Genomic DNA, 14,033 nt, shown 5'->3' on the forward strand with positions numbered 1-14,033 from the left:
TTTGCAGGGGACACGTCTTAGTTTTACTAGCTCGCACAGAAACTGTGTGGGTTGCTTTGCCACCTTCTTTCATTCCACGGCACTAGACTCGATGCTCAAGCCCTCATGCAAGTGGTGATAATTACATTCTTGAAAATTCAAATTGAGTGGTTGCACAGAAAATGTTGATACATTGCCCATTTAAGGCTGAAAGGCGAACTAATTGGTTGAGCGAGTAATGCACCTGATTTCCAGCTGTAAAAAAACGTTTGGGGAGGAAAGCAAGCAGGAAGGATGCTGCACATGTCTTTCCTGTGTTATGTCTTGCCAAAAAGACTTTTTTTTACCACTAGAAATTATGGTGCACATATTACCAAGCTTATTTCTTTTCCCCCTTCTCTCTGTCAGGAATACACAACAGAAGTCCTGCAGAGGAGACAAGCACCTTCTACCAGTAACAATGGCACTAGCAGGAGTTCCCCTGCATCCACCACCAGCAGTAGCACTGGCAGCCCATCAGCCAGTGGCCCCACTAGCGCCACTACTAGTGCTCTCACTAGTGCTCCCACTAGTGAGGCTGCTGCACCACAGCTTTCAAAAAACCTTGTTGGTAAGCAACAATAGCCAAAGATTGACCCCTGAGAGAATTCTGCTCAAGCACACACTTCATTTATGCATGCAAGCAACTGGCCAAAAACATGTGCAGACTGTGGGTATCAGAGATTTGCAATGGGGCAGGTGACATACAAGCACTGAGCAATATCTGGAGCTTTAATAAAGAGTGAGGGATCGCGCAAATATTTAGAATATCCAGGTCTAATAGGGACGAAATGCAAAAATGCCCATGTGCTCGGACTGCGGTGCAAGTGAAAGGCCAAGTGCAGTGAAATGTTGGGCTGCTTGAAAAGCCTAGTTTCAGATAGTGTAGGTATAGAGCAGCCTCCATGCAAAATGTTGTATTCAAAGTAAGGATGAATGCATAATGAAAGGATTGCCAAATTGTGAACTTTTTGTACTGAAACTGGAAAAGAAAAAAGAAAAACCCCCATTACCACTCTCCTTAAGTGACACGTGACTCGGAACGCACAGTTTCTGCACAGTACCTCTGAGGTTGGGTGGCGGCACGGTAGAACATTTGAGGTGATGCGCTGCGATTTATGTCATATGTAATAAACACAAGGTGCATGCGTCATCTGCTCAGGTGCTATTTAGAATCTGCTAATAAGCAAATTAGACAATTACTAGCCCTGCAGCTTTACCAAGATTGCCTCAGTAATATATACTACTCATTTATTAGCAATTCAGCCAAAGTGAAATTTCGTGGCAGTTAGCCTTTAAAGAACCAGAAATGATCACAATTAATCTGGAGCCTCCAGCTTAAAGGGAAGCTGAAACGGTTTTCAATTTCCATGAATTGCTGGGATTGGGAAGGACAGACCTAATAATTTACGGTTCCGAATTTTTTTCTTCGTTTTGTTAATATAAGGGGCGGAAATCTCTTTCTAAATCACCCTCGCGGACACGCCCCCATCGCTTCCCGGAGCACCGGGTGAGGTGGTTGCCAGAGGAGAGAACCGGCGAGAGTGAAGTCATTCGCGGCGACCGAGCTGCCGGACCGGCGTGCTGGCATGTACTGGCATGCCTCTTTCCGTCCTGCACTTTACTGAACGATGCTACGAGAGATCTGCTGCCGCCGCCGCTCACGTTTGTTTTCATTTGCGATTTTCGTAAAATGTTCTTTCGTGAAGCTGCCCGTCGCGGCAGGTTCACGTGCATGCTCGCACGAGCAAACGCCGCTGGCACGCTGCGAAGCATAGACGGAAACGCGCGCAGTAATAAATTTTGGTGACCGGACTTCGTGCGTAGCTTCCACAGCGTTGCACCTGAGGTATGAAATGGAGTATATAGGCTTGCCTAGTGACATTCGACGTACGGTTGCAGTTATCGTGTTTACCACGTGGCGGTGCTAAAACAGCCTAATATCTTTATGTCAACACTAGCATGGAGCACGCATACCGATTCTTGATCGAGCCACAATCGCAAAGTCGTCGAACCATAGTAGGAATATTGCACATATAATACCTCTGGCCTTCTCTGGATGTGTATGATTAGCAACTTCTATGACTGTACCTCGCAGCACTGCATGTGCGCGGTTTGAAACGCGACACTTATGTTCGCGATCGTGTATCAACACTCAAAAAACCACGGGACTTTAGACAAGCAGCGGCAAGGTGCTTGACATCGCGGAATTGCACCCGTGTTTACAATCTAATGAGAAGTTAGTGCTTCGGCATTCTTCCAGCACAGCAAGTTCCCAGTGACACTTTAACGCATTTTTTCTCCCGTCATTGGAACGTGCAGCTACATGGAAAAAAAAACATACGTACCAGCTAAGATTTCCAACGCACGAGAAGGTGCACAAATAGCTCTCGCTGTTGGCACACTCAACATCGTCTTTGCAGCCGTTACCGCCATTGCCGCCATCGTTTTCCGTTTCGGCTGTTGGTTCGAACATGTACGGCGAAAATACAAGCTGTCCGAGACAGCGAGAACATTCCATAATGCTTACAACTCAGCTATGAAGCCAGAACAGAACAGCGTGCTACGCTCTGAAACGGCGGCATGCGGCGGCGCCGACCGGCAACTGCCACGATTGACGTCACAGCGGCCCCGACCAATCACGGGCAACAGCGGCGTTCGCGCGATGCCCTTAGGCGCTGGCGCGCGTTTTCTTGAAAAAACAGCCACTTGCGTTTGTTTCCACCCTTTTTGAACCAGATATTCGTGTTCAGGGGACTCAAAACTGTATAATGCCGCAGAGAACTCATTTTTTTTCGAAAAGTGTTTCAGCTTCCCTTTAAGGGTCTCGCATAGACAAGCTGTTTGGGATGTTAAACATCTCTTTGCTCGATCAGCAGGTGTCACTGCCATGATTGTACGTAGTGTTTATTTTCATATTGTTCAATTGAGTCTACTGACATATATAACTCTCCTGTTTGTTTTGCTCTTAGGGCTGCCTGTGGTCACTGATGAACCACTTTTACAGTGAAGCTGTTAGTCTCTAGTTGGTTGAGAATTTTCGTGGCATGCTCACCCAAAAAACAGAAGCTGGAAAAGGGGTTTGTGTATGAGTTACCACAGAATTATGTTTTCTCCTGTATTAGAATTACAATTCGATGCTATGATGTCTGCAGGTTGTGTGCAAGTTGTATTTTACAAATCCTCTGACATATTTTTCTTTGAGAAATTCAACTAATTCAATAACGCACTTGCACTAGGTGGAGGACCCAAAAACAAATGGCAGCTGGAAGGCTTTGCGTTTGAGTTTTCGCACGACGGATTCTCATATATTTTAATTACAATCCGATGCTATCATGTCTACAGGTTGTGTGTTATTCATACTTTACGAATTTTCTGACGCATTTTATATTGAGAAATCTAATTAAATAACAAACTTGCTCTAGGCGGAGGGCCTACAAGAATGAGGATGCATGCTGTGCTAATGGTACCGCCACCTAGCGGCCGCAGCCGCTCAAACAGACCTCAAATGCGTAACAGATTAGCTTTCTCGTATATTTGAATAACAATCCTAACCTGTCATGTCTGCAGCTTGTGTGTAAGTCCTACATTACGCATTTTCTGACGAAATTTACTTTTAAACAATAATTTAGTTCAATAAGGCACTTGCACTTAATTGGATGGCCTAGAAGAATAAGGCTGTATGTTGCACTTCCACACACATGCGTATGTGCCTTACATATGTCGCTTGTAGTGGGGGTACTTGTCCACCGTTCGCACCAGCTTTGTTGTATGTCCATTTTCACAAGGTGGAATGGAGGCGGATTTTTTTCATTTCTCCCTTTTACACTTTATCTTTCTGAGCTTGCCTCAATGATGCCGTTACATCACTTAGATCACTTGGCAAACTTGGCAAAGATGCAGGGCTGATAATTGTCTAATTTTCCTAATAACAGCCAGACAATGCAGGCACTTAGTGATTAGCAGACATGACACAAATCCCCAAACAATGGCTCCAAGGTGTTCAATGTACCACTAGTGCTGCCAGATCTCGAAGGGCAAGCCCAAGCGGTGCACTGTTTTCATTCTTTCGAGTTCCGAGTCATATCCGGCAAAGCGGAAATGGCAGCGTTATATTTAAGTTTTGGCCTCAGAAACGTCTAGTTTCGGTAGCTTTTCATGATGCGAGTTTGTGCGGCTCATATTTCAAGTCTAAAACTTTGCAGGAAGGCTGTTCTATATCTACAGTATCTGAAACTAGGCATATTATGCGATTCGAAATTTCATTACTATTGGCAGCCTGTGAACAGCCACTTTCATTTTTTAAGCAATCTTTATTGAAAATTACTTCTTCATTGATGCTTACTGTTACATCTGAGTGCACCTCATCTTTAGCCCTGTGTATAGCATGCCTATTGTGGCAATGGAAGTAAACATCTTTATTCCAATCAGTTTTATACAATGACAATCATTTTTGGAAGTAAGATGGACAGCTTGGCTAGCTAGGCTCTCATCCTTGTTCTGTTCTTGCGCAGCATTTTCAAGTGTGAATTATTTTTGGAAGGGCTTTTATTAAATTTATTGTATTGGGATTGAACACAGCAGCACTGACTCGGTGAATATGATGGCTGCCCCCACATTTGTGCGTTATATTCTGCTGGTAGATAAAATGTTTTTAAAAAGTTCAATTCTGGAGTTTTGTGTGCCATACCCTGATCTCATAATGAGGCACACTGTAGGGGGGACTCCGAATTAATTTAGACCACCTGAGGTTCTTTAACGCGCACCCAATGCATGGCTCATAGGTGTTTTTTGCATTTTGCCCCTATCGAAATGCAGCCACCGCGGCTGGGATTTGATCCTGCAACATTCTGATTAGCAGTCTAACACCAAAGCCACTAAGCAACCACAGTAGGTATAAAAATTGTTCATTGCTGATGACTACAGTAACCAATAATGGCTGTGTTCCACCTGTAATTCCTACAAAATGCAGAAACCGGAGAACAAGAAGGCAAGAACAATGGAAGCCTTGACACTCCATCTGCAACAGAAGAGCCTTTGTCAGAGGCAACCACAGGGCCAGCTGGCAATGTTGTGTCTGGTCATCACAGCAAGCGCCCGGAGCATGCACCTGAAGATTCTCATTCGGAAGTGTCTGTTGACACGATAGCTGAAACAGCTGAAGAACCTGGGCAGCATAAAGTGCCCGTCACACAAGCTGGCGATGAGAAGGAGACGGGAGACAGTACCAAAGAAGGGGCATCGGGCGATGCAAGATTATGTAAGCTCTGTTATTGACTTTCCTTTACACATTGTTTGCATGATACAGCATTTCCAACATCTGTATATGTATTGACTGTATGTTATGATAATTAAAACCAATAATTATGGCATGAGGGCAGATCTAATACCAATGTTGCTTAGGACCTTTGTTCAGCACAAGGTTGGACTGTTTAGTTTCAAGTAACGGCACGTGTATATACGAAATTTTGAATATGAAGCCTTTGTTATTTGACTTGCATTCAATTCACTAAGTTGTTGGATATTCATTTCTGTTCAAATATATGGGATAGACGCTTACTAATTTCTCAAGGGAGAGAGATCGATACAAATGAGGAATGTTCTGAATGATTCTGCTGCAAGAGTGCTGCAGTTGTTGCGCAAAGGCACCAGTTGCTTAGCACTAGCATGGAGTAGCTATCTTTTGCTCATTAATTTCCAGTCATTCAGTATGGATGCCATGTGTCCACATCGCTTCATTGTTGTTGCAGCCAAATGCACTCCATGTCTATAGAGAACCTCAAACCCTCTGCGTGCAAGAGTCGCGCATTAGCCATTAATCCACTGTGGGTGCACTTATGAATTTGCTTTCTCAATTTAGGCAAAGGAGCGGTGCAGACAGTCACGGCATGATTGCATCCTTTGAATGAACATGGCACTCTGCATGTATCTGTTCACATGTCGTTCCCGAGTTTCTTTGCAGTCATTGTGGTTGCACACTACGTACAATAAGCGTGTGGTGACCTTTCAGTTAAACCTTTCAGTTGTTTCTCACATACAAGTTCCTCATTGAACAGATTGTCCAATTCTGAATGACATTACGTGTATCATATTGTTTAGAAATGAGAAAATAATTAGAATTTGATTCTCAAAGGTAGTTTTTCTCGAACATTTGTATTTTATTTAATTCGAAAATTTCACTATTAAAACACCTGTAATTTTGTGTCAACATCCTGAAACAGCACAGACAGCAGAACAAATGCAGAGGCGGGAGGTAGCACAAGCACCAACAGTCATTATGTGGTTTATTCAAAGTTAGTAGAAAATCTGTAGCAAACAAAAAAATTAATGGGCTTTATAACACGAAAGATAGAATGCCGAGCACTTCTTGCCATGATTAACAGCAAAGAGCAGCTTTGCCAGGCTGGATGGTAAATATAAATTGCAAGAAAAATGTGCCAACAAAGATCAACAAATGCACGAATAAACGTACAAACAACAAATTATGCGGATTCCACACATTGTGGGATTCGATGTTATGTGAAGCATTTTGCAGGTAGTTGGCTATCTAGCATTATTTCAGGTTCCGCAAAGCGTTACCAGGTGTACCAGCGAGTTTGTGTTAGGCAAGCAGTTGTGTTCATGACACGAGTGTACAACGATTGCAGACTATGACAACAGCATGATTTCTGCTCCGGCCAATCTACACGAGTTTACCACATGCCGATTGTTAGGTTCTATATAGGTTCTGGAGCAGGGTAGCCAACCAGATGCATTTCTGGTTAACATTCCTTCCTTCTCTCTTTATTTCCTCCTCATCCTCCTACGTAGGTGCTGCATGCGGGAGGTCATCTGTGACTAACTTCCATATTCTAAAACATTCCTCCACTGAGCCCTCCACCTCAACTCAAGAAAGTAGATGGCAGCACCACCCCTCGAAAGAAATAGTCACTGCACTTCGTTGACACTGCATGGCAATACTTGAGAAGCATAGTATCTTCAGTCAAGGGGCAGCACTGAGCTCAACTCAGTGTAGTGGAGGAAGAGCTTCAAGGCAAGGATCGTTTGTGAATACATGGGAGCAAATGCTATGTAACTGTATATGCCTATATCATGTGGTCTATGTTAAAGCAATTATGAAACATGTACTCTGGTGAAGGAACGTTAAAACCTGTTCGACCTAGGCTGATCATGAAAGCGGTACACTACATTGCACAGCTTCTACGTAGTGTTAGTTGCAACGAAGAAAAGACTGCTTATCCTGAAGACGGGAGTGCAGTCTAACACAAGCTCTCAAAGCACTAGTTGCTGCGAGGGGAAAATGTGAGACACTGGCACTTGGCGCATACACATCAAACATCTCCAACAGCTAGTTGACTTTGGCACAGGAGAAGTATGCATAGGATCGTCGTCTAATGGTTAAAACATCAAACTACTGTGCTCGAAGCCAGATGTTCGATCCCATTGTTGGCCACGCATTTCTTTTTATCAAAGAGGTCCAAAACGAGGCGAGACAGGAACCTACCTACTTGCCTAGCACAGAGGGCCTTGAGTGAGGCTAAGAATGCTTCACATTAAAAGGTTTGTGATAACAGAAAAATAAACCACCATTTGATTCTCGGCAGCTGTATCACCTCCAGTCTTTCTCTTGTTGTGGTGGAGACAACGTTTCAGAAAGCCGACTTGCTTAGCCAGGCTTGTTTGCTTTCAGGGTTGGGTCGTCTTGTCTTCTAGTCTATTGACAGCACCTTGCTAACAGTACACAGCTGCGAACAGCCTTTGACTGTTACCTTGGTTTAATGTAAGCTTAGCTATTGGAATGTTATTTGGTACATGGTATTAACATTGATATGTGCAACCTAGCATGTTGATACAGCACTGGGTCATTATGAAGCAATATCATAACAGCATGTGTGCACATTAATTTCCAAACTGTCTTTTAGGTTTTAATGGCCTGTGACTAGCAGACCACTTCATTACACAATTTTGGCATTGCATTGGCAGCATGCAGCAAACTGTCTGAAAGTTGTCTCAGTTTGAAAGCTATGGTTAAGATAAAATGAAATGAAAGCTAAGCTGAGTGCATTGTGTGCAAACACTGGCTGCAGGCTTATCAAACGTAACTTCAAGCTAGCATAGCCTTTGGTGTGCCTCATTCATAGCATGAAACGAAGTAACAGCTTATTTATGCGAGCACATTAACCTCATGCTTTAATTATAACCTTCATCATCATCATCATCATCGTAATTTATTGACCCTTAAAGGCCCCTGTTGGGGTATTACATAAGGGGGGAGCATACATAAGAAAAAGAAATGTACAAACAGTCATGACTGAAGTACGAAACAATAATAATAAACGTTCAGAAGGGCAAAGAAGGTGCAATCAAATGAATGTCAAACATTCATTGTTTGACATTCCAGTGCACTCAAAAAAGTGTGATGTAGTAAAAAGTAAAATCCATTAAGCATCAATACTCAGAAGGTTCGTTAGTATGTTTCGAAACTTGGTAGGGTTACGTTCGATTACTACGCGATCCGGTAAACTATTCCATTCTGCAATAGCTACCGGCAAGAAAGAGCTGTTGAAGGATTTAGTAAAGCCGTGAAGACGTCGAATACTGAGGTTGTTTGAGAGACAGCATGAAGTACGGTTGGGTGGTAAGAGAAGTCTCGCATAAATGCGGGAAATTATAATAGAGCTTTTGAAAGAGGCATAAGCGTGAGATTTTTCAGCGATGTGCTAATGATTGGATGTGGAGGGATGATTTGATGTTTCTAACACTTAGCCGATAGTCGTACTGGGATGTAATAAACCGGGCTGTGCGATTTTGGACGGCTTCCAATAGCTCAACAAGGTACGCTTGATGGGGATTCCATATTGCCGACGCAAATTCCAGTTTAGTATGGATAAATGTTTCATATGCTAGTTGACGGATCACAGGGGGTGATGATGATAGTGACCGTCTTATGAATCCCAGGGATCGATTAGTGGCAGTAACCAGATTTTGGATATGTTCTGACCATGTAAACTTGCTAGTGAAGGTGATACCAAGGTACCTGTATGATTGAACCAGCTCAATAGGAAGGGAATGCAAAGAGTAAGAGTATGACATGAGAGAGTGTTTCCGTGATACACGCATTAACTTACATTTTTTGGCGTTTAGCTGCATGAGCCACTCTGTGTATCATTTTTCAATTGTAGTGAGGTCATGCTGTAAAAGCAGCAGATCATTGTACGAGTTTATACGGCGGTACAGCACGCAGTCATCGGCAAAGAGCCGGATGGATGACGAAATACCAGAGGGGAGGTCATTAATGAAAATTAAAAACAAAAGGGGTCCAAGGACTGAACCTTGCGGTACTCCAGATAATACTTCGGTGACTGTAGAGTGACGATGTCCAATCACTGTAAACTGTGATCGGCCAATTAGGAAGCATCGGATCCAGGACGTGATTAGAGGATGGAGACACAAGCTGTTCACTTTGATCATTAGTGCCTTCTTAAGTATACCTGCCACTATGGCATGACTGGCATTCAGCTGCTGAACACAAGGTCATGGATTTGATTTCTGACCTTCCTGGCTGTATTCTGATGGAGGTAGAATGGAAAACACTCATGTACCATGCTTATGGGTGCACATTAAAGAACCACAGCTGTTCAAAATTGGGATCCCTCTACTATGGCATCCCTCATAGCCAACTGGGCAGCTTCAAGGCATTAAACACCATAATCTCTCTGCTTGAGTAGCTGCGAAAAGAGCCAAACTCTACCTATACACTATTTGAAGTTACCATATGGTCATGGAAATAAATGTAGTTACATTTTATTGCGATACAAAATGAAGTCATGATCAAGGCGCGTGAATGCTCCTTGAGCATCCTGTATAGACGCTCAATGTGCATTCACTCTGTTGGTGCCGCTGCCATCATTGTCCCCCTTATGGCTCATGCGTGACTCGCACACAGAAGGTTAGAGGTTCTCCATAGATGAGTGCATCTGGCTGCAACAACGAAGCGAAGTGGACACGCCGGCAACGCTATGCTTAATTGCCTCTGTGGCGGAGCAAGGGCAGCATTCTGCCTTCAACTGCTGGCATGAGCGTTGTGCACACTCACACTGTACGCACGCTAGTGTTCCTGCTTAGCTGCTATCTGTATGCTCTGGTCTGAGCACTAAATATCAAGCTAACATTATCTAAAATTTCACCGGCCATTGACTAACGCCAGTGTTTTCCCACCGGTCTCATCTCGTGCACCATCGAAGTGCGATGTCTCCAATGCCACTGACGGTACTTGTCATCACGCCAGCATTAAGAGACACCTCGTAGCTGCTAGGGCATTGTTCCTTCTGTCCAGCAGGCGTTGCCTTGCGTGCAACATGATGCCGGCACGTTGCACCCCCGTATAGTTAGAACACCATCCTTGCTATCGCTGTCAGTGTGGTGCCCTTTTCGGCAAAACTGACAAATTTTTTTCATGTGACTGAGCATAACTATTTTTAGCCCTATGTTCAGCAAGCCCTAAAAATCGGATATAAGTGTTGACATGCAATAAGTTGTCGCATCATCCAGCTGACCACATGCCTGCCTGAGACAGGAATCCTAGTTATAGTGTAATATATTTCATAACACTCATAATTCTATTCACTTGCCATTTCAGAGATATTTTGAAGAAAAAAACTTATGCTGCTCTCTTTCCTTTTTAAATCATTTGGCAAATTTGCTTCCAACTGTTGGGTGACTGAATCTTTCTCCATGCAGCTAGTTCAGCTGAAGGTAAGACTGGACCAGAACCTCCAGCTCGGAGCGAGAGTGTTCAGCCACAGGACTGGGTAACAAGAAGTTTTTTACATTTTGATGTGCTTGACTGGAGTGCTTGCATGAGCCTGAGTACTAGCTACACAAACTGGAATGTCCACGTAGGCCTAAGCTTTAAACACCCTTCTTTTCCAGCGTATAAGTTGCACGTTGTGTATAAGTGACCCTTCCTCCTGTGAACAGGTTCTTGCATGAGTAAAGAAATGTTAACAGAAAAAATTGCACCTTTGTGCAAGATGCACCTAAGTTTACTCTATCAATGTGGTAGAAAATGAGTATGCAGGCTTGTATCCTCTGCAGAAGGCTGCAGAATGCTGCAGAATGCAGTAGTGTTTTAGCACAACAACATCTGCGACCCGAAGACCTGAGACGTTGCGTGCACATATGTCGACAGGAGGGCACGTGCACTGGTAAGCCGTATGCCACCGCGTGAGGCTATGATAAGACACTTTCCATTTTGGTGCTCTCGGTTTCTCTTAAAAAAAGAGAGAAAAAAAAGCACTTTTCACTTGCTGTCGTTTGTAGGTAGAAGCTCCAGTTCACACTCCACACAAGCCCCGGGCAGTGCGTAAATATTAATAGGGGTGTGCGAATACCCTAAAGTAGATTTTCATTCAAATGTTGAATCAAATCAATAAAGGCAAACATTGAATCGAAGATTGAATAACAGGACAGGTTTCACAAAATTTAATGTTTACAAATTCTGGGCAAGAAACTACAGTGCTACACAAGCTCGTGAGTCCCCAAGCATTGCATAACGAGAATGTAGCAAGCTATCAGTACACAGGTATCAAGATATACAGTACAGTGTACTCTTATTAAAGAGAATGCCAAATTAGTAGGCTAGCACTGATCACAGCTCAGTTCTAGTCTGTTAAAATCTGTAAAATATTTATTTCTTTAATCAGTGCAATTTGTGTTGAACAGAATCACATGCTTTTTATCCTCTGAAACTACTGAATTAGTGACATTCTATTGTATTGATTACCAGTGAGGTTCAGTTTAGTAGTGGACTTGTGTTTTGCGGCAATTTTTCGTTTATTGCATCGAAAGTTTCGCTTGGGAATACAGCAGGGCTATCCAAACTTTACGGCAGGTGGGTTGTCTTAGGCCAAGCTGGGCGACAGACAAAAGGATTGCGCACCATGCGACTCGGTCACAGCATCGCCTGCAGCGAGCGCCGTCAGTAAAGAGCAAGTGCCGTCCATGCCATTTTATTGTCTGGTTTGGCATGATTGGCTACCTGTCGAAAATTCTGAAATCTGGAGGGTCACTGCTAATTCGCTCGACTCGCCCCTCCTCCTCCCCCCCCCCTCCTCCATCTGCCGTCCGCATACTAGTCATACGACACTTTCGTGCTCACCGTTTAGACCATTTAGAGCCAAAACCAGTCTTGCGACGGGTTGCATGTAGACAGAGCTACAAAGAGACATGTGCCTATGAACTGTGTTCAGAACGACAGGCCACCGTACAGTGTGTTGTAAAGATGGCGGCCGTGAACAACTTTGTTGCCATCCCATGCACTCTCTTTCATTTGTTGGGTTTCCAAATGTCGCACCGCTGCTGCAAATAGATCTGCGTCGATTCGCCACCAATCCATAAATTCAGTCGCCAACGCCCGATGAAACAGCGCCGTTAGGCCAATGGCCTAAGCTAGCAGTGTGGTCAAGACGAAAATTTGCTGCCAGCTGATGTGGTAATGGGCCGCAAGCCATCGCAGAATGCTTGACACAAATGTTCGTATGAGTGGCTCATCAGTGATCGGTCCCAAGATAACGCGTGCCAGTTGCATTGACGGCTGCATGCCTATCGGTGGCCAATCGGTTCAATGATTTCGCACTTCACGAAATGTGCGCTGCTATGCTGCTATTCTTGCCGTTCTCTCTATCCGCATCGCATTATCATTTCGATTGGTCCTGTTGACAGGGGCGAACCTTGTACCAATAGAGGCAGCACGCAGCACTGTTCTGTGTGTGTGCGATTCCCCGCATCGGGCGAACGTCAGGGAGTGCCTGTAGTAAGTTCGCTACCGCATGCTGCCAGGCCAGCTGAAGCTGCCCTTCAGCGGCACCCTCCACGGTCCTTAAGTATGCGCTGAAAACAAAGTGAAACGCTCGCTTCAGCGGTATCGAGCATGAAGGGCTTTATTTCCATTGACCATATCCATTTGCCATATCCGCTGAACTTATCATTTCTACAATTCTATAAACAGCAAATCATTTCCCCTATGCTTTCCTTGGCTTCATTACCTGCTATAGCTTCATATATTTGTTAAGGTCACCAAGTTTCCATATTGCACCAAGTTTCCATATTGGACTGAATATATGACAGCATATATGTATGTATAGGTACTAAAGGTGCAGCATTGGGGGCTTCGCATTGCATCTGTCTTCATCAGAGTTGTTGCTCTGACGAATACAAGTCCCCTTGACAACTTGTTGGGTCCAAACTGAGGCTTCCCTTGTTCAGCCACTATTGATCACTTCAAGTCTCCATCTTCATATGAATTCTTAGTCTTATTAGACTCGCTGTTATGTTAGGATCACTATTGAAAAGTTCGGAAAAATAACCACAGCTTATACGCTGGAAAATGTGATACTCTAGGTTCAGCACAAGGAAGACAAGATGGACAGGACTGAATGCACGCACTGCTACTGCTACCTGTCTTGTCTTCCTCGTGCTGTACCTAATGTCACGAACCGCCAACGAGCCCAACTTTCCACCCTTTTGAAAATGCAATAGCATTTTCTATAGAGAACACAAATTACCAGTGCCGGCATCAAAAGATAAGGTGCACCAAATTTTTTGGCTATATTTTTGTCTGTAGCACGTATAGTTGGCACAAGTGTGGCTACCCCACTGAGGATGTAAAAATATTTGTCTGCATAGCTAGTTGTTTTGCAAGTAGCATAGATGTATGCATTATCAAAGGAGTACTGGTGCATATTTTAGACGTTGTAGAAACTACAACATTTTTCACACATAATAGGATCACACTTGGCAACTATGAAGTTTAGGAAGCACTTGTAAGAGATTTTAATTTGACACTGAACTTCATCTTGAAATGCCATGTCGTCGACATTATCATGACATCGTAGCACAGCAAAATTTGATGACATTGTGTTGCAGTAAGGCTAAGTATTGTGATGATATTCGTAAATGAACAAGTGTGCTCGCCTGTGGCAAGTGCAGGCACAAAGCGAGTGAGCATGTCATGA

The 14,033-nt window shown here is 43.8% G+C and overlaps 1 protein-coding gene across 1 annotated transcript in view; it reads left to right on the forward strand.

Moving 5' to 3' along the window:
- The window catches only part of LOC142571031 (uncharacterized), a 133,962-nt gene that overhangs the window by 106,191 nt on the left and 13,738 nt on the right, over positions 1 to 14,033 (forward strand). Inside the window, exons 29-31 of the mRNA XM_075679356.1 lie at positions 388 to 589; positions 4,991 to 5,278; positions 10,759 to 10,829. Of these exons, the coding sequence (XP_075535471.1) occupies positions 388 to 589; positions 4,991 to 5,278; positions 10,759 to 10,829 (561 nt within the window). The remainder of the gene's footprint in view (positions 1 to 387; positions 590 to 4,990; positions 5,279 to 10,758; positions 10,830 to 14,033) is intronic.

This window comes from Dermacentor variabilis, chromosome 1, assembly GCF_050947875.1.
Source record: "Dermacentor variabilis isolate Ectoservices chromosome 1, ASM5094787v1, whole genome shotgun sequence".
NCBI lineage: Eukaryota > Metazoa > Arthropoda > Arachnida > Ixodida > Ixodidae > Dermacentor > Dermacentor variabilis.